This window comes from Poecilia reticulata, chromosome 22 (genome assembly GCF_904066995.2).
Source record: "Poecilia reticulata chromosome 22, P_reticulata-male-v2, whole genome shotgun sequence".
NCBI lineage: Eukaryota > Metazoa > Chordata > Actinopteri > Cyprinodontiformes > Poeciliidae > Poecilia > Poecilia reticulata.
In genome coordinates, this window is record NC_088851.1 from 10,753,168 (window position 1) to 10,775,257 (window position 22,090).

General features: G+C 39.7%; 2 protein-coding genes across 5 annotated transcripts in view; one reads left to right on the forward strand and one right to left on the reverse strand.

The window, feature by feature from the left end:
- Positions 1-1,239: 1,239 nt before the first annotated feature.
- acvr1l (activin A receptor, type 1 like) lies at positions 1,240-7,718 on the reverse strand. 2 transcript variants are annotated; one of them, XM_008399316.3, is made up of 10 exons: positions 7,419-7,701; positions 5,541-5,624; positions 4,762-5,004; positions 4,441-4,646; positions 4,243-4,342; positions 3,435-3,581; positions 3,069-3,344; positions 2,706-2,903; positions 2,456-2,586; positions 1,240-2,071 (listed from the first exon to the last, which is right to left on the reverse strand). In XM_008399316.3, exons 2-10 carry the CDS (start codon positions 5,611-5,613, stop codon positions 1,940-1,942), a joined length of 1,506 nt encoding a protein of 501 aa, XP_008397538.1. In that variant the 5' UTR covers positions 5,614-5,624; positions 7,419-7,701; the 3' UTR covers positions 1,240-1,939. The 2 variants fall into 2 exon arrangements, with proteins under 2 accessions (XP_008397538.1, XP_081459167.1); XM_081603041.1 differs by having other exon boundaries at positions 3,069-3,581; positions 7,419-7,718.
- A 1,019-nt stretch (positions 7,719-8,737) lies between these two features.
- otomp (otolith matrix protein) overlaps positions 8,738-22,090 on the forward strand; it is a 16,594-nt gene continuing 3,241 nt past the window's right edge. Inside the window, exons 1-8 of one of the 3 annotated variants that reach the window (XM_017302513.2) lie at positions 8,738-8,891; positions 16,510-16,644; positions 16,858-16,974; positions 17,087-17,223; positions 17,499-17,601; positions 18,049-18,234; positions 18,588-18,762; positions 21,683-21,750. In XM_017302513.2, the coding sequence (XP_017158002.1) occupies positions 16,893-16,974; positions 17,087-17,223; positions 17,499-17,601; positions 18,049-18,234; positions 18,588-18,762; positions 21,683-21,750 (751 nt within the window). In that variant the 5' untranslated portion in view covers positions 8,738-8,891; positions 16,510-16,644; positions 16,858-16,892. Of the gene's footprint in view, positions 8,892-15,655; positions 16,408-16,509; positions 16,645-16,726; positions 16,975-17,086; positions 17,224-17,498; positions 17,602-18,048; positions 18,235-18,587; positions 18,763-21,682; positions 21,751-22,090 lie in introns of those variants that run through there. The other 2 variants (XM_008399317.3, XM_017302514.2) reach the window with 2 other exon arrangements.

The following is a 22,090-nucleotide window of genomic DNA, read 5'->3' on the forward strand; positions in this document are numbered from 1 at the left end:
ACTCGAGTGAAAAATCAGCTGCTGTCGTCTGGATGACAGAAAAAGGAAAAAGTAGCTGAACACCAGCAGATCCCGTCTATTCCTTTCTACTCGAGTTTCACACATTTAATCAAGTATGCAAGGCAGAGAGTGTGTGTTTCATTGTCCTAATGTAAAATATTAGATCTTACTACTTGCCTATAGTTTAGGTCAGACGTTTCTGTACCTTCCATATGGACATTTATGTTATTTTGGGGCTTTTAATGGTTTTTGATTTGACAACTTTATTGTAGAGAAAAAAAAAGGGCTGGAGCACCGATTTGGATTTAGTTTTCTGCAATCAACACACGGTCAAAAGTATACATACAGGTTCAGATATAAATATACAAGAAATGTAATTGTTATCGCACTATCAATATGTCCTGTGCCACTGCTTTGAGTGGTAATTCAGGCACATTGTGCCTGTAATATGTTTGACATGTTTAGTGCAGCATAAAAAGTTTTCAAACATGGCAAGGTGGTCGAGGCATTAAAAAAACTACAACTGAAATATTTCACTTCTAATACAGCAGGCATCAGCTAGAAGCTATTTTTTTAAATAAAACCTTAATGGAAGAATTTTTTTCAGGAAACTAGATTATGCACTTGATCTGAATTCTGTTTATAAACTCTTTTATTCACTCAAGTCCTTATAGTGACACTGACCAATATTATAAATGGCATTTTTTTTGCTCAACATATACATCCTAATGTTTGTGGAAAACTTTTTTTTTTTTAATTACAACTTCAAGTTTTCTACATCCATATACCAGGTTAAAGCAGAAATCAGAGTTGCACATTTGACCACCATACCTTCTTGTGAAAAATATTTGAGCTTATTTAAATTGGTTGAGTTCCTGTACAGACCTGGATTTTTAAGCATCATTCAAAAATGTTTTATATAATTAAGAAGCTAACTGTTAGCCTGCTTCATCCAATCTAAAACCAGTAAAATGCTTCAAAGTATACGCATGTATTCATTTGAATCCTGTTCCTGGCAAAAGGTTGCATAAGTTTATCTAATTTTTGTTTTTAATAATCAGTGACGTTTGTTGCCAACTCATTCCACCACAGAACAATTAAAATAAACAATTAAAAGCCCCAAATTAATATAATATTCTTCCCAATTGAGAATGTAATCCAAACTTCAAACAGCGTAGTGTTCTCCTCTCTTTATACTCGCCCGCATCCCGTTTCATCCCATTTCTCAATATGAAAAAGTCAAACGTTGTTCTGTATTTCTCAACAAATTATTTCCTACTTGGTAGTGACGATAGTTACAGTCCAATAGCGTTAATGCCTATATATGTTCGCATCATCATCCTCGCTGTCGTACACCAGTATTGCATAAATCCTCAGTAGTGTGGGTAACAGTGGAGGTTCAATACATAAATATCATTTTTAAAACGGGACTAAAAAGTTTTGATTCTATTGGCTCTTCTCCTTTAGTAAGTGAACATGTCGAGTATTCGTTGGCTTGTTCAGATCACGCCGAGTGAGTGGAGCAAAATCTGATTGTCTCTCGGCAGAATGCCACGAACGCATGGCAAAGAAAATGCTTGGCTGGAGATCAGACGATGGACTCGACATGTAGTGTTTGGTGTGTGTAGAAAGGCCGGACCCAGAGCCGTGTAAACCGTGCATTGAAGCGGTATGATCGGGTACTATAATATGCCAACCTTTCACACTCTGTAACAGTCCGCGGCGGTAACTCGGGACGCGTCCCACAGCTACTGCTGGTTTCTCCAAATGCGACGGCTCCAAATGTCTTCAAGTCAAACAGAGGGATGTCGGTGGAAGGCAACAAAGAGAAAGGAAGAGCAAGAGAAGGATAGAAGCTTTCCTGTCCCGTCTCCATCCTTCGGACTGCCTCTCGTTTCAACAAACTCCAAGCCGCTGACATCGTGCAGGCGCCTCCGTCTCACGACTCCTTGCCCTTCTCCAGGGAGCTGTGGATCTTATCAAGGGTCTTCTTGATGCGCAGCGCTGTGAGTCTGGCAGAGGGGTTCTGGTACCAGCACTCCTTCATCAGTTTAACCAGAGCAGAAAGTGTCTGAGGGAGACAAGCATGCATTAGAGGAAACTCCACAATCGATGTCTTCACTACAAAACCGCTTTGATACGGCAAAACCTCTTGGCATCTAATAGTGCAGAAACCTCTCACATACATGAGAAAATAACAGATTGTGAGAAAAAAACAAATCTTAGTGCAAACCTGACACTAGTGCTAGTGTCACGATTCCAAAGCCAGTAAAGCAACTTAAGAAAAACTAAACATAGAGCACTTAAAACAGAACTAAGTCATTGTAGTTTTGTGCTGTCTTACTAAAGTTACTTCCTTAAATGCTCTTTAAAGCATTCAAGCATTTTATTTTCTAATTTGTGTCTTTGTGACAAATGTGAGTAAAAAAATAAAAATAAAGTTTCTTTTCCTTACCGGATCTGAAAACCAGCGATTAGGAATGAAAGGCCTCTGCTGCTCCACACACACCACTTTCCTCATGTCCTCAAAGCTGGGGTCGTTTGGCACCTGATCGTAAAAGGGAGGTCTGTACTCTTCGACGATACCTGCAGTCAACAGAAAAAAGAAAAAAAAAAAAAGCAAAATTACAAAAACTATTCTAGTCAGCACAGAAGCTGGAACGATTGCGTCACCATGGCACCCGAGTTTCACACATGGCGCTCACCGTTGCTGTACGTGCGCCTCGCTATCTCCCACAGCACCAGTCCAAAGGCCCATATGTCGACCCTCTTGTAGGCGTCGAAGCAGTCGGTCTGAATGGTCTCATCCAGCACTTCAGGTGCCATGTAGCGTTTGGTGCCAACCTTGGGATTGTTGCCCACATCCAGCAGGTTGTCAGCCTGAGTGTGTGTCACAGCCAGCCCTGCAAGCCACAAACAGGATCACAGCGAAAGAGCAGAAAGAAAAGGAGAGCTATGTGAATTACACACAGTCTGCAAACCTGCAAGTTCTGATAAGGGCAGAATCTGTTATATAAAAAAAAAAATAAAAAAATTACGGGAGATGAAGTAGTGGAGTAAAAACTAACCAAGGTCTGCAATGCAGCAGCGCAGCTCCTTGGTCACCAGGATGTTTTTGCTCTTCAGGTCTCGGTGTGCAATGGCCGGTTTGCCCTCGGTGCCAAAGATCTCGGTGTGCAGGTGAACCAGGCCGTTGGCGATCGACGCCGCCATTGCCAGGCCCTCCGACGTCTCCACGGCAACTCGCTGCAGGTAGTCGTACAGCGAGCCGTTTTCATGGTACTGAGTGATGAGCCACAGCTGAGTGCTGGAGTTTCGAGAAGTCATGTCGGACGCCATAAATCCTGGGTGAAACGAGCAAACCGAGCTAAAAACTTTGAGCACTTGATTCTTTCGACCGTCTGTTTTGGTTCGGTAGTTCAAGTTCAACTCACCAAGAATGTTCTCATGCCTTAGCAGCACGGTGTTGTAGATCTCCGTCTCCCTGAACCAAGACTTTTCGTCTCTGGAGGAGAAGATTTTCACGGCAACGTTCTCCCCTTGCCACTGACCGCGCCACACCTCTCCATATCGCCCCTTACCTGAAACGCACAGTGTCTTTTTCTATTCAGGAACTACACTCGGAAAATGGCTGAACGGAAAAAGTGGAAAAGCAACCAACACTCAATTTATTAGGTACGGCAAACTCAATTTGTCAATAGCCGCATTTCCATCTGGGGGGTTTTTATGTGCATTTTGAAGAATCGTGTTAGAAAAGGTTGATGGAAACAGCCAAATAAAATAAAATAAACACACAAAACATTTCCACACTCACTTGAAGCGGTTATTGTTGTCCACATTTTTTTTTTATCATTACAATTTTTAAATTTATATGTAGATATGTGGTGCTACACATCTACATTTTTCTACATGCATGCAACTACAAATCGTTACACGCATTCATCTGCTTGATGTGTGACGGCACGACATGGATTCTCTGTCTCATTTGCTAAATACTAATTAAACTGAATAATAACAAAATGCATATATAAATGTCATTTTTATTTCTAAAAACTGACAAGTAAAATTAGAGTGTGGATTTTTTTTTTTTGGTCGCTTTTGTCAAAATTACGTACAACAAAAGGTACCAGAGGCACAAACGTAAAAACTTTCTACATATCCTGGTTGAGTCGCTTCAAACCAGTAGAAGGAAACGCGGCTAATTTGAAACATGGCTGATCAGAGAAGTTTAAGTCCACTTACCAACACACTCCACCAGGCTGATCTGCCTGGCTACAGTTCTCTGGACGAGGAAGGGAAGACCTGAACCACTGCCTGAAGTGCACGAGTGATCCAAAAGATCCTGCAGGAGAAAGGACGAGCAGATACTCAAACTGAATCCTGCTCTAGTTCACTATGACTTTTTTTTATTTATTTTTTATTAATGTGTACAACTCTTACAGCTAAAGTGCTGTCTCCCACATTGGAGGTGATGAGACCATCTCCCTGCTCGGTGTCAAACTCCTGCAGCCTCTGGAGGCGGCCACGGTGGAGCCTCCTGCAGGCCAGCACCGACACCACAGACAGCAGGACCAGGACCACCACTGGGGCGAGCACGAAGAGAGCCAACGTCTCCACCCGGTACCGAACCGGTTCCCCTTCAGGGGCTGTGGGAAAACAGAAAAAAAAAAAAAAAAGAAGAGGAGAGGATGCTTATGAGAACCTCCGTCATCCGGTAAGGCGCTCGTTCTGATTCACGGTCCCGACTCGCTGCTGTCTGACCTGATATAAGCAGCGACATCAGGAAGCTCCTGGTGGTGTTTCCGTTGCACATGTGCTTGGAGCAGCAGTGGACGGCCTGGTGGAAGGACGGCGCCGTGAAGCACTGCAGTCGCTCTTTGAAACAGCCGTGCTCCAGCAGCACCTCGCCGCCGCTCACTTTAATGGAGGAGAAGCACCGGGTGCCTCGACACTCTGGGGTCTGAGGACATTTGGAGCCTTCGCAAAGACACATCAGGTGTCCTTCTGTAAAAGACATGAGGTTTAGGCCCAACGCACAAAGAAGGGACTTAAAAATAATCAAGGGAAAAACCTCTGCAGAAATAAATATTATGTTTTAGAACACCTAAGCAGAAGGCATCACATCTTCACCTGACGTTACAGAAAAAGTGTCTTGTAAATATCTTGCAGTTTTCACATTTTGGAGAAATATATAATAGACATCATTTGATATAAACTATCAAATATCATTGTAGCCCTGGCTGACTGGTTAGGTTGGTCACAACTCTGTGAGATGTCCAATGATTTGGGGTGTTGGGATATCATCTCTCAGATACTTTTCAGAATTGTGCTTGTGAAAAAAACATCAGCAACACAGTTTTGTTTTTCTTCCGTTTAATAATTAGGAGCCACTTTGTGTTGCTCCATCACATAAAATCCCACTAAAATGCACTAAAGTTAGCAGTTATAACAGGACAAAATGTTAAAACCCTTCAGTTTGGCTACATTTGCACACTAATGCATAAAAACCTTCACAGGTTAATGAAGATGTAAAAGAGCACCTGAGTCCTCAGCCGATGCCTGTAGAGCCTGCAGGAGGAGCAGCAGCAGGACGTGGAAACTGCCAAGATCCATGTTTCCCTACGCTAACAAAACAGACCAAGAGATGCCAGAGATGGAGAGAGGTCAATGAGGACAGACGCAGTGTGCATAATCTCATTTACCGCCCTCTGTTTTCTGATGATCATGGATTCAGACAGACAGAAAAGGACAGTTTAGAATTTTAGCGAACTTTTAGAGGCTCAGAGAAAGCACAAATCTCTAATTGATTAGACGAAGGGTAACATGAGGTCTGGCAGCCAAGGGCTGAATAGCCCGAGATATGAGCGGTCCATTTAAGCATCAAACGACTAGAATTGTTACAAAAGAAAATCTAAATGCAAGTTTGTCCTCTTTAAAATAAGATGTGAAGCGTTATGTTTTTTAGATTTTGATTTAGAAATTGTGGGACAGACAAGAGGGATGCAGCAAATTCAGGACTGGTGAGGACTATGAGAGTTACACACACACACACACACACACACACACACACACACACACACACACACACACACACACACACACACACACACACAATTACATAAACTTAGAAAGCTGTGCTAAAGTTCTGCAATAACTTAAGTATCACAGCTATATTTATTTATTATTTTGATCTTGGTACATAAAAAAATGAATACCTGCTAAATTTGAAACAGATTCTGAATGCTTCCTGCCCAGAGTCAGCAAGTTTACTTCAATTTTCATGTTACTACCTCAACCTACAATAACCCAGCTTCACTTACAGAACTCTTTCACATCTTCTGACCAAACACTGAACGGTCAGGAAAAACCTTTGCTGCCTTTTTAGTGGGGATTTTAGCGAAATCCTAAGTAATAGCCTCAAAAGAAACAAACAAAACACTACACATACAGAACTCGTGTCTGATTGAAGACAAAACTAATCGACTCTTTGCAAATCAAATACTCTTTTAGTGAATGTTTTTAGGTACCAACGGGCATAAATAAGTAGAAATAATCAACAAAATGTGATGCACGAGCACATGCTTGATTAACCGTACATGCCTTAATTTCACGATTTAACCAAGTTAATGTAAGCTTAAATATTTTCTTTTTAAATTTTATTGTAGCTGCTCTCAACAAATATATTCTCAAGTAACAACACCCTTTTGCTAATTAAAGGGTCAATTACAAATCAATTAACTAACATTCTAATAATTATGTACATTCCAGTGCAATAAATGGAAACATTTTGAAATCAAGCTATGTTCAGCTATTAGAAGTACCATTTCTTAACTTTTAACCAATACATTTGATGGTGGCATAATTTTACGGTTTCCTTCACATTAATTGTTTTGGCGCAGTAACTAGTTTAAAATGTTTGTAACTTACTTACTTACAGTCTGGGCTAAGCCCCCCCGCCCCCAGTGTTTACAGAATCTAGCATCGCCCCTGCATCAAATCGCAATACAAAAATGACTCAAATAGAACAAGCTTTACCTCAAAGTATCACATTAATGCAGTGGAGCCGCTGATAAAGAAGCTGCTCGCTGCACAGATTGGCTTTAACCAACTTGAACAGATTCTCCGCAGTCAAGAGTAGCACAGAAGAAACGAGTAGCTTAAATCCAACGACGGAGCCTTTAGAGACGGATAAAGAAGCGCCACCGGGATGTTTTTTGACGGTAAAACTCAATAAACAGAGGCCTGCTGGTACGCAGGAGCCGTTCACAGACTGGTTTATTGTCCGTCCACAGCCGCCTGAGAGGCGCCAGTCGGACAGGCTGTTAGCCCAGCGAGCTAAGCTATCTCTGGACCGCAGGGCTAACTCTTGACAGCCGGGGACAGGAAGGATAAAAATAAAAAATAAAAAAACCACATACCTGGCAGAGGTGCGCCCTCTAACTCATTCTGGGAGCTTCAGTGTGTCCACATACGAGGCTCAAATATTCATAGCGACGTTATCCGCAGCGTGAAACGGTCCTAAAGCAGGGCTCCAGCCCACCCACTGGCTGCTTTCGTCTCCAGACGTCACCAAAACAGTATCATCGAGAAGCATTGTGGGGCAGCAGAGTCCTCCGACAGCCTCTGAAGACAAGCTGGCGCTTTACTCAATTAAGACTGAATAGATAGAAGTTGATAACATGTTACTTAGCACATCAGACCACCAGCTCAATTCAAAGCTATGCTTGCTGTGCCTGGATGCAATGAGTCCTACTGTTCTCGTGGATTCGGATCATTTTTGCTCGGCTTAACTAAAAAGAGCCGATTTCTTCTGCTCTCCAAAGGCTTAGCATTTGCTACAAACGCCAACATGCACTGACTTTAGATATTTCGTTAAGACGCGTACATACATGCATTTGCAGAGTTTTGCAAAGCCACACGCGGCGAGATAACACACAAGGTCAAGCTGAATTGATTAAATTATGTTCATAATTCACCGCCTGAACTGCAACCTGACCGTTGTGAGATAATCACAATGATTGAACTGCTTAGTTTGATATGTCATTATGGATCACATCTATATTGACGCTTTAATTTGTTTTGGATGTATTATGAGCTCTCTGTCCAACTTCATGTCTCTGATTTTTAATTGACAGAGATAAATAATGTTTGGAACTGAATTGAATTAACAGCATTAATAAGTTATATTTCCTATTTAGTGGAAAAGGTCAGTCTCATGATCGGAATATTTACTGAATTAAAAGAATATGAAACTAGATTCATATTCTGGGGGTTGATAAATGACAATAAACTATTTTTATATTAGACAAAAATACTATGCACATTGAACTCCTTCTCTAGAAGGAGCCCTGACGTTTGTGATAAATGAAATGAAAGCATTGCACTGATAACGTGAGAGGTGAGCAATAATTTCAATTTGTTCTGTATTTAGAAACAGGGTTCAGACTTCCATAAATCACTAAACTCCTGGTGGAGGGTCTAAGCATCAGCTCCATTTCCTTCCTCCTCCGTGAAAGAAAAGTTTAATTCTGTTAAACAAAAACCCTTTGTAATTCGCAGTGCTAAATCTCCACTCTCTTACCGCTTCCTTTACACACATTGCTCGATCTTCCTCTCCGGCGACAAACGCTGACTCCACCATCCAGGCTGAGCAAAATCATGCTTGAATACTGAGATCAGGTCTTAGAAGAACCACATCGTTTTATGTCTGTCTTCCCCAGATGCTCATTGCTCACTTTGAAGCTTCCAGAACCTCTCAACACCAGACCCACCCAGTTGAACAGCCTCACAGCATAACTAATAAGTATAATAGTTGGCTCTCTGTGAAAGCTGCATGCCTGGACAACGTCTCAGGCTCTGTCCTCGAAGACACCCCACACCCGCTGCAATAGGTAAGATTAAAATGCTCTGCATATTTCTCTCTGGAAAGATTAAAGCTATAATTGTACCTGAAATATGCCACTATTCTCCCCCTTTCCAAACGCATCTTCAGCGTTAGCAGTTATAATTGCATGGTGGCACTTAAAAGCACAAATCTAAATATGTACAGACAAAAATTAAGCTAAGTATATGTACATAAATAGGCTATATAATAATATACTCAAAACATGAAGTTCGGTCTTCAAAGCAGCAGAACATTTTATCAACCCAACAAATTGTATAAAATGTAAATTTCAGGTTTAAGTACTCACATTTAAGTCTAAAAGGTTCTGAGGTTAGATAAAACAGCAAGCAGCAAACTGGTTTTAGCGTTTCTTCATCCCTAAATCTGATTATTTATGTGTAGTGGAGGAGTGTTGGGTATGATTCACTGTTACAGCTTAAGGCAAAAAGCTGTGACCTGTCCTGTAGTTCCAGCTACACGAACAGTGTTGTATTTTGCCTCATGTGGGTGAGTTTTCACTCACTAATGCGTAAAACGCTGCTTCGCAACGACTAAAACCTCGAGGAGCAATTCCTAGTCGACTTACTTTATTGAACAGCACAGATGAGGCTAAGACAACAGCAAAAGTCAGTGGAGTTTGCCAGGATGTAAAACGCTGCACTTTGAGCTAAGATCCAACAGATTCTCTCATCTCCATCTGAATCAGTAATCACTCATCTTGTGATTCACCAACGTATTTGTGCTGACGCGACGCACCGGGTCAGATTTAGCTCCAACGCTTGCATGACAGGCACACTGTAAATCAATGAGACAATGGTGAATAATTTACGTAAGAATTTTACGTTCAAGAAAGACGCGTTATGTGTGTTAGTTGATTAAATTGTTGACGTGCAATCAGACCTGGTTTGAATGGGGAGTCTCCAGTTTAGCCTATAAACTACTACAGTCTTTCTGACCCCCTTTATTTGATCAAAACTTGGTTTTCTGGTTTGTTTTTTGTTTTTTACTGTTAATATTTTTACGTTCTTTCATACCTGTATTGAACATAACTTGCAGAGTTACCGTGAGAACCAATGATAAATTAAATTGGCTATATGCTAATGTGCTTTGCTAATTGATCTATAAAATAATTATATCGAGGTTTCCTGAGCATAGGAGATAAATAGATTACAGTTATTCACTGATCAGAGTTCTGTGTGTAATAAATTAATTCAAGTAGTACACTTTTTAAGTTTGCCATTGTTAGAGGTAATTTATCGTAAAGTAGAAAAGAAAAATGGAGTTAGGTGAAACATCTCTAAATTGACTTAAACTATTCGCAGATTTCTTGGGTTTCTATTTTTTAACAAATTTGCATAAATATCAAAAATATTTTGTCACATTGCCGTAATGAGGCATTTGTATGTAGAATTTTGAGGAAAGAATAATTGAATACAATTTGAAAGAAGGTTCAAATTTACATTCTACACATTTTCAACTAATTTAAACAAGACACTTCAGTTCCAATGGTATCAATGACATCAACAGTTATGACATCACTCTATGAAAGGGAGACTTCCAATCAACGTCCCGACAACGTGGGTTCTCTCCAGGACGTCCCAGGAAAGACACACCTCCATGCAACCAAGGGTCTCCATGCAAAGACATGGACCTACACAAACAGGGGATCACAGGAACATGAATGTTAATGCATAATGCAGTTAGAGGTCCCGATGAACACAGAAGACATCCAAACAGAGGCCCTTATGTCAACCCAGACTGCGCAAACCCAGGTTATGCAAACTCAGGTTGCCCAAATCTAGGTCACTATGCAAAGCCAGGTTTTGCTAAAACTGGTCACTATGGAAATGCAAGGCTTTACACAAATCTAGGAAGTCAGAAAGGATACAGGCCTCGACGCAAATAAAATTGGCAACTCCTAAAACAATGGAGAAAACACAATAAAAACAAAAAATAACTAAAGATAAATTGCAGAATTAAAAACAGCATAACATACCTTATCACATGGTCCTATATCAAAGATGCAGTAGTTAAATTTGATAAAAAATAATTTTTTACATTTTGATTTTGTGGCGCAGTTGGTAGCATTGTTGCCTTGCAACAAGAAGGTCCTGGGTTCAGATCCCATGCTAAGTCTTGAACCCAGGACTTTATGCATGGAGTTTGCATGTTCTCCCTGATCATATGTGGGTTCTCTCCAGGTACTGTTACGTTAATTGATCTTTCTAAGTGATCCTTAGGTATGAATATTTCATAAAAGTGTCACAATGCAATAGTTTTTTTTACATATAACCCTAATTTGGTCCCCATAACGGCCATTGGTCTTCAGAAGGTTAGTAAATATATTCAAGAGATGCATGTAGAACAGCTAAACAAGTACACGCAAACTCACACACAAGCACACACCCACACACACACACACACAGGTGTTTGGATTCAAGTATTTACAGATGCACTCTATTTTGAGTTGTGGTTGCTCTTGTATTAATTACTTCCGTGTACTTTTCAGTGACGTTATTCAAGCATTCAATCTCTCTCCTTTTTTTCCGGCAGTGCAGAATAACGTCACTGAAAGTATACAGAAGTAACACAAGAGGTATTTAGCAGAAACCGCAATTCAAAATAGAGTGTAACTGTAAATAACACTGTTAAATTTTGTTTTGGCAAAAAAAAACAACAACTTTATTATTATTATTATTATTATTATTATTATTATTATTATTATTATTATTATTATTGTTGTTACATCATGTATTACAATAATATTATACATGATGTATAATATTATTAATATTAATAATATTAATTATTAATAATATTATATATATATATATATATAGACTATTATTACATTATTAGAATTCATAACATTAACAATAATAAAAAATAAACTACTGAATGAAAATAATTAAGTAATTAATTAATTAAGTAAGTAAGTAATTTGTGACACTAATTAAGTGTCACAAATTAAGACACTTAATTAGAGTGTCTACTAATTGAGTGAAGACACAAAAACAGTGGAGTGCTTTGTTGCGGGAAAAGTGACGTGACCAGTCAAAACAAAACAATCCAATATGATTCTAATCACGCCAGTGTTGAAGTTCTACTTTAGAAGTCGACACCCTGAAAGTGCTGCGATGGGTCCAGCAGGTTTATTGGATGTGCAGAAACACTTTGTGGAAATAATGAAGTAGATCAGCGCGCAGTTGTGATCATAATCACCACTGGATGTTTGAACGGGAACCAGTCCAACCAGAGGATGAACGGTTGGTTATGTTTTAGTCCCAATTACATAATCACAGCTCAAGCGCGCTGCTTTCTCACAAGGCATGTGGCTTCCCCCAGCATCTCTCTCACAAACAGCACAGTGTAGTCTACCCGCAGCATAATAAACAACATAATAAAGAGTCACGAAGGCGTCACGAGGTTTTCTTTTTTTTTTTTTTTTCACCCAAAACAGAGTTCATTGGGTCACTCAGACGCTGCTTTTCTTTCTCATGTCTTCCTCATGTATCGCCACTAGATGTCACCAAAACGATGCTGTGACTGAATGAAACCTCCCAACCCTCGGAAGTGGAACAATCTTTGTTTCTTTGTTGAAATGCTTTAAAACTGAACAAGGGATTAGATGAGAGGAAAATATATATTTTTTTCTAGCTGATTAACAACAGTGGATCCAAAAGACATGGTCAACTCAAGGCAGGAATGATTCAGCAGACACACACTGAATCAACCTTCGTCTAAACTCATCTCAGAACCCAGATTTAATCAGAAAACCGGGGGCTTCGCTACAGACTTTCCTGCTAAATACTTAAACTAAGGGCTTGATATTTCTAACGTTTTCAGGGTGAGATTACGCTACTACGATAAATTGTTAATTCATTTCAAGGTTTTTACACATCATCACTGCGAGTAAATGTGGAGGAATATTACTCTCCACATTTCTTTTGGTAAGCTTTGCCCCTCTTTTGCCGAACTACTGCAGGAGAAGGAGTGAAAAGAGCTGCAGATGCAGAGTTTCACCGTCTCACCGTTGCTTATATAGCCAGTCACCTAAATCCTTACACCTTTCCTCCCCCCCCTCCCCCCCTGCTTCTAAGATATCTGTTTCAGGAAAGAAAGTTCAGGTGGTTCCTGCTGAATGCCAGATGTATCAAGATAATCTGTGTTGGGTTTTTTTGTCACCTGGCAGAGCTCGTAATGTTAAGTCACTTAGTCTGATTTGACTTTAACAGAATTCAGAATCACTCTAAATTGTTAGGAGTCTCACAATAAATACTATATTTTAAAGTTCACCCTTTTCCTGTTCTGTTTGCAACTTTCAGACCAAAATTTGCAAACAGAAATGTGAATAAATGTTTTATCATGAAAACAACCCCCACCATAATTTTACCTATAAATAGGCCCGATTTTTATTTGATGATATTATGCTGATCCTAGAAATTCTTGTGTAATGCAATATGTTGTTTTAAAAAAAAATTAATAAATCCAACATTCTTTTGGCTATAAGAATGTTATATAAGAAAGCCTGTTCAAAATCCATATAGATAGAAGAATGCTTTAGTGTTGTTGGTAAGGGTCACATAAAAATAACAATAACGTAATGGCTGTTGCCATGGAGCCCCTGAACCTACAGGGGTGAATCAGCCTTAACGCCTAACATTCAATTAAGCAAATTGTATCGGTGAATTCAGTAAAGGTCCCAACTATTTGTTTTTTTAGAGCTGAGGTTTGACTAGTTTTGGACCTAAATACACCTTGCGTGCAATAATTTCCAAACTCCCATTTATATTTGAACGTATTCATGCAGTGAGATCGCAGCAGCTCCTGGAATTGGCTGCAGGTAATTTAACTTTGACATAGATGACAGCGATGATGGTTAAAGAGGGACGTAAGTGCCCATGCAGGGTGAATGCTGATGTTTGCGAAGATGAAATAAGGTCCAAAAGACACGAAGCAGAGCAACATTTTGTAGGAAAATAGAAAATGACCCCCTGTGAGGAGATGAGAAATCTCAGCAACTATGCAGATGTAAATGAGCTGAATGTGTTCTGTTCATCTGGACTTTACTTCTGATGTTTGGTTTTTAATTAAGATGATTTGGAATGGATAAGAGATGCTTTGTCCTTTTTATGCGAAGTTTCAACTGTTTAATTAAAAGAAAATCTATCTTTACTTAGTAACCCATCTAAGCCAAAGTTATTTCAATTTGTTTTCATTTTAGGATAAATTTAGTTTTTAGCAAGCTATCACAAAGGAAAACTTTTCTCCCTTTTCTGTAGCAGAATTTAAATTAAACATAAAAAAATAGACAGTTTGACAGCCATAATTCAACAAGTTGATTGCTAAAGATGTTTTGGCAAAAACAAAAAAAACAACAACTTGGGATATAGTGAATGTTATTTTTGTGTGTGTGTGTGCGCGTGTGGGGGTGTGCGTGTGCATGTGCGTGTGCATGTGTGTGTGTATGTGTGTTGCAGCCTAAACAAGAGTCAGATTACTGGAAAAATATCTTCCAGTGATTCTTCTCCAGGGGAAAAAAAAGCAGTGTTGGATGTTTTCGTCAGATTGCAGTATATTACAACCTCATTCCAGTTAAATGTGTTGTACACTATTAAATTATGTGCACCATCATACACCTCTGATTTTATTGATTAAATCAGGATCTGGTTGTGTTGCTGCTAATACAATCTCTGCTTCTATATGTCTCTGTTGCTCAACTTAAATTCATATTTTCCCACCTTACAACAAACTTCATCAATTTAAATCTGAATTTTATGTCATGCACAGCATGTTTTTTTTCTTTGTTTTATAAGTTCACAAATATTACTTTGTGAAGCCTCCAAATGAAGTTCACTTCAATAAAACAGAATATTTAACCTGATTTAATCTGATCTGAGTAGAAATGCAGCGGCTCGCTGAAGGGACCAGAGGTTGGTCAGAGAACATTAGAGAACAAACTGAGGAACACGGCAGACGGATCAGAGAGGAAACCGAGGAGAAGCAACAAGGACTCCCTTTGTGGAAAGAAAGTGGGACGTGCCAAACATGGGGGGGGGGGAGTTGATCCGGTCAAATGAGACCAAACTTGCACTTCATGGCCCAAATGTGAAGCGCTGCGTGTGGCGGAATGCTAAAACACAACACATAACTTCCAACACAGCATAGTGAAATATGGTGGCAGCAGCATAATACTGACACGAAGTAACTCTGGAAACCCATTTACTCTTTTGACTGTAAAATGACTCGCTTGCCAGCCAGAAGCAGCCATTTGTGAGAACGTGAAACAAACCGAGTTTAAAACAACGCAGGTGCAGGGTGACTGATGACGGATGGGAGTAAGTAGCTAAAGGTTGGAAATAGACAGAGAGTTTTGCATTGTTAAACAGTGACATGAAATAATGATTGAATGTTGAAATGTGATAGATATAGCCATTCTTATCGGGAAGCAGTTTGTCACGCAGTTTTAGGATTTCCTCTCTGCATTTTTCCGTTTGTGTGTTTTTTGTATTTTTTATTTTTGTTTATAATGCAAAACAAAAGTACCATCCAGATTGTTTTACTTCAAGATGATAAAACAATAATCTAGAAGTAGTTTTTTATTAAGTATGATTGAGTCTGAATGCTCAGTAAAGTGAGAATATAAAGTGAAGTACTCAAATGCAGAACTCTTATTTGTCAGTTTAGCAAATTTCTGGCCGATCACGCTCTATTTCTTTGGACTCCATACTAGGAATGATTCTGCCCTGGTTTTGAGTCAATGAGAACCTTTGAGAATGCTGAAACCGGGCTGCGGGACAGAAAGACGTCATTTTGTTCTTCCAGGCCTGGAAGGGAGAAAACAAACCTCTGTGTTCTTGTGGAGTATTTATAGGCCGTAAATTGTTCCCGAGGGCCAGATGAGCCTTTATGTCCTGAGCCAATGCTGTGGGGAAGCTTTTCTTCAGTAAGGACCGGGAAGTTAAATGGAGCTAAACAGAGAATTAAACCTTGAGCAGAACCTGTTGGGAGCTGTAAAATACCCTCGACTTGAGGGGATGGAGGTTCACCTTCCAGCAAAACAGTCGCCCTAGACACAGAGGTTTAAATCAAAACAATTCCATGTGGTAGAACGACCCAGTCAAAGTTCAGATCGAAATCCAATTGACAATGTGTGGGCATGGCTTGAAAACTGCCGTTCAGAGACCAGCTCCACTTATTCCAGCAGGACTTGAGGTATTTTGGAAACATTTAGTGGAGGCCTGCTGCTGCGACTGCTGCAAAACACCTTCTAAATCTCCATGAAATTTAAATTGCAACTAAAAAAACTGACCCAGAAGATTTGGTTTTGCATTCCTTCCCAACAGATTTACATAGATTTATATGGGCTTTTATGTGGCCGGACGTTGTTAGGTGTGAAAAAAAGACAGACAAATGGTTTAATTGTCTCCAGTAGATGATATGCGTTTCCCTTCTCTGGGTCTGCTGGGCATGAACAACGGCAGACGCTGTTTGTTCTTGCTTTCTTGGAGCTGTGTACTCTGGTGAGTCGGAGCAAGACCTATTCGGTATCTATTCTCCACGAACACCGCTCCGGCACAAAGATACATTGTCTACTGCTTTTCTTTTTTTTTTTTTAATTAAAGACCCCTGCTCGAGTCTCTGTGCCAGGTGACCTGAGCTGCTGCGATGACATGAGCCAACCAGAACGGTGTCTACGGGGCTTAAATCTCAGTGGATAATTGGAGGAAGAAACACTACACCACTATCGAGAGATGGAGGTAAGGATTATCTGATGAGGACTTAGACTTAAGAGTCACGGATGGAGGAATAATATGATGTTTTCTTCTCTCTACATCCAATCTCCCTACGACATTCACCCTGCTTTATACCTCCTCTCTCTGTGGCGAGGTTACGCGAGAGGGAGGGGGCTGAATTGTTTCTTTTTTCTAACCAATGAATCTCACCTGGTCCTCATCTTTGCTGAATTACAGAATCATTCTGAAGCCGGTTTCAGACCAGAGTCGACATGGAGAGAAGATTTGCTGTGACCTTCCTGCTTCTGCTGCCTCTTCTGAGCGTCAACTGCGTCTCCAATCAGAAAGCTACAGGTAAGCCAGTCGAAGGCTTACAGGGAACATTTGTTTCTAGAGAACACAGACATTTTCATGTGATCTTGTTTTAATGGGGGAAAAAAAAAATAAAAAATCTTCTCTGATTCAGTCTCCTGGTGTGTGCTATCGGATGCCGAGGAGCAGAAGTGCCTGGATTTAGCCGGCAATGCCACGGCTAGGAATGTGAGGGGATCGCTGATGTGTGTCCGCGGCCTGAGCACCAGAGACTGCATGGAGAAAATCAAGGTGCACAAAGACGGAGATGGGATGCCTGTGCTCTACAAACCATTTCTAACTCTGTGAAAAATACGCAACAATTTTGACTGAATTCTTTAAATATCACTTAGTTTTCACAATGTGGTGAAAAATAAAAATAACACTGCAATACATATGCAATAAGATGTGTTGTTTTATTAAAATAAAAAACGAAATAAATTATATATATAAATCTGGTATTATTTTTGCATTTAGTTATTAGTTGTATGTTAGTAGGTTACATGAAGGCATCTCTGTTTTCTCAGAACGGCACAGCAGATGCAGCTTCGATGTTTGCAGATGATATCTACGCTGCGGGTCTCTGCCATGGCCTGGAGCTCGCAGCAGGGGAGTCTCATAATGGAGTAGGTAGGTAAGGCACGTGTTGGAGCACTTAGTACAATTAGCTCACTAGGGATTTTTGGCCAAATGTTTCAACAGTTATGTTTCCAGTAGAAGAACAACATTTGGCAGAAATGCACTGATCAGGCTTTTTCTGGACGATAACGATTTCGACATTGGCCAGTTTGATTTATTTTATAGTAAGAATTTTTGGAAGTAACAGGCAGATTTGTTGATTGGGGTGGTACTTTAGATCTCAACAGAAACTTCAGAACGTCTTTTTATCCAAGTGCGTGTCTCCAAAAAATATATGAAATTGATATTTAACTAAACCAAGTGCATGCAAGTTGATAACTAATGTATTTACAGATTAAATTTGATGCATTTAACACATTTTCCAATGCAAAACCAGCTAATTACAAGCTTTGCCTCATCGATCGGTTTCTTAACGTGTGTCTGACCGCCTTATTCCAGATGGAATCAGCTACTATGTGGTGGCAATGGCCCGGCGCTCCTCTTCAGACCTGTCCTTGCTAGAGATGCATGAGCGCAGCTCCTGCCACCCCGGCGTCCGCACCACGGTGGGCTGGACGGTTCCCATCGGCTACTTGGTTAACACGTCCCAAATCAGCATAGGAGAGCAGTGCAATTTCCCCAAAGGTGAAGCCAAGCGTGACGGCCGCGCGCGGGTGTGTGTTGGTGTACACTGATGCGTGGAAGGTATTTGAGAGGTCCGGAGTCAGGAAGTGGGGGAAGCAGAGAGGTGGGAATGGATGGAGGTGGGATGTGGAAATGTGGGAATGAGATGAAACACTCAAAAACACTCTGAAAGAACAGAGAGGAAGATTTAGTTACCAAGAAAAACTGTGTCCTCATTGTGTATTTTTTTCTTGGACTTTAGTTTAAATGTAATCACATAACATTAAATAAGCAGACATAAGAAAAAAATAATGCAAAAACAACATTTATTAGTGTCTAATTTCAGCTGACTTGTTCTCTGTTTCTCCTGCCAGCGGTGGGGAACTTCTTTGGTTACAGCTGTGTGCCCGGCATTAAGGATCCTCTGCATGATCCCAGAGGCAACAACCCGAAGAACCTCTGTGAGGCTTGCATCGGAGACGAGAACGACAGACACATCTGTGCCAACAATCACAAAGAGAGACATTACGGAGAGGCAGGGGCCCTGAGGTACGACTCCTTCACCAATAGCCGACTAACAACACCTGGAGTCGGGGTATTTGATCATCTATGTCCGATAGATCCACTGGAACCTGGAAAAATGTGCCTGCTGGGAAACAAATAGTCTTGCTCAAAAAGGCAAATCACAAATTAGAGGTACTTGTATAAGAAGGAAGTTTACCCATTGGCTTTGCACAAGCTTTTAACATAAAAGCACTTGTGTTTTATAATATAAGCTATACAATATGGAGAACAAACAAAATCTAAACAGAAAATAAATCAAGAACAGAAGCTATAAAAAGGCTCTGAATAAGAGCATCGATTGAGTCTTTAATTGTCTCTTAAATATCAGTTCTACGCACTTATGTACATTATGAGGCATTTACATTGCACCACATCCAAATACCACCAGTGTCACAATTAATGACACCCCATCTGTTTTACTTTCACAAGGCTGAAGCGTCTAAGCCAGTGGTGCCCAAAGTCGGTCCTCGAGGGCCGGCATCCTCTCCCTGGTTTTTAGCTCACCTGGATCAAACGATGGCTCGTTACAAGGCCTAAGAAGAACTTTGACATGCTGAAAACTGTGCCTGCTAAAACTAGAACATGCAGGATGCCGGCCCTCGAGGACCGACTTTGGTGTGCAACCTTTGACCTTTTGTCTTCAAAGTGTGGCCCCTTGAAATCATTTTGTGCCACTGACTACAGTTCAAGAGTGGTGCAAGTGTTATAGAAAGAAAATAGCAGGTAAAACCGTAGTGAGCAGTACCACTATTTTTCAGCAACTTTTGCTCAGTATCAGACTTTGGCACACCCATTCATGAAACTTTGCAAAAATCTTCAAGTCATTTTGAAGAGTGACCCGTGTTTTGTGGTGATTTCAGCTTGTTGGACTCACTTAGATCATTCTGATTTCTTCATATGCTTTGGATAATTTTCTGGCCAAAAAACACAAGGGTTTGTTAGTTTAGTTCATTCGATTTTTCTTCATAACATCCTCGTATTTCAGGGTTTGTTGGGTTTATTCAGCGAATAGAAACAGGCATGCATCATCCCAGATGCCCCTCCCCATACATTACAGTTAGCATGATGTGGTTTTCTATACACTGAAGTAAAATCCAACTGGATTCTGTTAAGGAAGAATTTTTATATTACTGTTAAATTTAGCAAAACTCTGGCTCTGATACTTCCTTTTGATCCCGGGTTTTCTCGCGTGGCCACGTGCGGGGACAAAAACACAACAATGCGTGTTGACGTCACAGAATTACAGGATTTAATCCAATCAGAAGAAAATATAAGATAGTACAGGAAACTAAAGAAAGACAGATACAAACATTGTTACCTGAGACAAGAAGACAAAGAAATATCAAGGACGTCCTTGGAGAAAGAGCTGGTGCAGAAGTAAAATAAATCAGCTTTTTTCTGAATTGTTTCCCTTGTGCACAAACTTTTATACCTGTAGGTGTGTTTACCTCTTTAATGTATTCAAATAAGGCGTATCTCTACTTGACCAATTGGAAGGCATCTCTGGCCCTTTTAAATTTTAGAAAAAGTCCCGCAGTTTGGTCGCAAGATCAAACACCTTTTGTTAAATAAGGTGTAAGCAGACTCTCCGAATTCATGGTGGTTTATGGCTTTCACAAATCAGTGTGAAAAGCTAGAACTTCCTACTGATTGTTTCCCAACAGACAAAGAGCAGATCAGAAGATCTTGGCAAACAATCTGCTTTAACTACAGTAAAATATATCAATAGGTCAGAATATGTTATAAATTTTAAAACTATAATTATGGCATTTCAATCAAGTCATGATAAATTCTAAAACTAACTTATTTTAAATTTATTTTCTTAACACTATCCGGCCTCCTGTGGCTCTACAGCCATCTGGGCAAAGAGAAACAGATGCAGGAACCTCACAGGTAGCTGTGAAATTCTGGTTTCTCTTCTGCTCTGCCAGGAACAAACCTTTAATACTTTATTTTTAATTCAATGAAAAGTTCTCCAAAAATCCAATTTGTTCTTCTGCACTCAGCATCTCCAAAGTTTAGTCCTGATATCAAACCAAAAGCAATAGATAATAAACAGAAAATAATGAAGTACAATTCCTGTTTCTAATTAGGAATTAGAAACAAATAAGACTTAAGACATTCATTCACCATAAACCTAAGTATTTTCTAATACTAAACAAATCATTTTCATGTGATTCCAATATAGTCAGAAATAATACAATTTCAAATACATTCATCATTAACTAAATTAATTCTAAAACAAGATAATAGAATTTTTAGTCAAAACATGTTATTAATAACTAAGAAAAATGTCTTACGAATTAAATGTTAGTGATTTAAAACATTTTATGTTATATTCAGTTTTTGCACCATGTCAGATGTTGGTTTTAGAAGACTTCTCATCCTGGTTACGTGAACCGACCAAAGTTCCCTTTCTCACAGTAATTCAAGTGATAATGTCCTCCACCTCCCTGCATATGTTAATTTATGACCTCCTGTCTTTAATGATAAGACCCCAGGGGTCTGAGCTGAAGCTCTCCTGCAGATCCTATAGTTCTTCGGGTTTTAAATCACTAACACAAACCTGTTCAAACTTAAGAAATTCGTTCTAAAAGGTTTAAACTGTGTTAAACACTCAAAATAATAATTTTTCTCAACAATTCCTCATAGTCAAAAGTTGTAAGTAAATTATCAGAAGAGTTAAGGGAAATCCACATCTTCATGTTTGTGATGGTAGAACAGAAAAGTCTATTGTTTTAGCGACATGTCTGGACTTGTTGCTTGTTGTAGGTCATAGAGAGAAATGCTTATCACCTCCCCTACTATTCCTACTGAATTTGAGAGCCAAATAAAAGTCTGGTTATGTGTTTCTATAGATTTTTTCCCATAGGTTAAGTGGAGTTAACTGTTTTTCCTCTCTCAGGTGTGTTGCTGAGAACCTCGGTGATGTTGCGTTTGTCAAACACACAACAGTCTTCGACAATTCGGATGGTAAGAGAGAAAAACAATTTCTTGAATGTTCCACAATAGACAAGTAGTGATGAAACACTGCTGGTGGTTGCCCGAATCCAACTGGGCTTGTAGTACCCAAACCAGACACAAGATGTCATTGTAGCACAAAGCATTTCTGCTTTTTAAAACCGTGTGCAATCCAGGATAAATGAGAAAATTTCACTGAAATTCAACGAGGCACATCAATATGTCTCCCTGTGAGATTTATAAAGGCAGAAAGATGGATGAAAAACAGGAATTAAACAAAAAAAAAAGAGAAATGATATCATAACAAACAGATGTCCAAGCATTTTTCTGTCCAGCAATAGCATCCTAATTC

Bases quoted from the DNA above. Each gene is read 5' to 3' on its own strand.
- acvr1l (XM_081603041.1), bottom strand. From the start codon at position 5,613: ATGGATCTTGGCAGTTTCCACGTCCTGCTGCTGCTCCTCCTGCAGGCT. The intron at 4,343-4,440 runs GTAAGAGTTGTA...TTTCTCCTGCAG, and splicing joins TGGGAGACAGCACTTTAGCT to GATCTTTTGGATCACTCGTG. The intron at 2,072-2,455 runs GTAAGGAAAAGA...TGTCTCCCTCAG, and splicing joins ATCGCTGGTTTTCAGATCCG to ACACTTTCTGCTCTGGTTAA.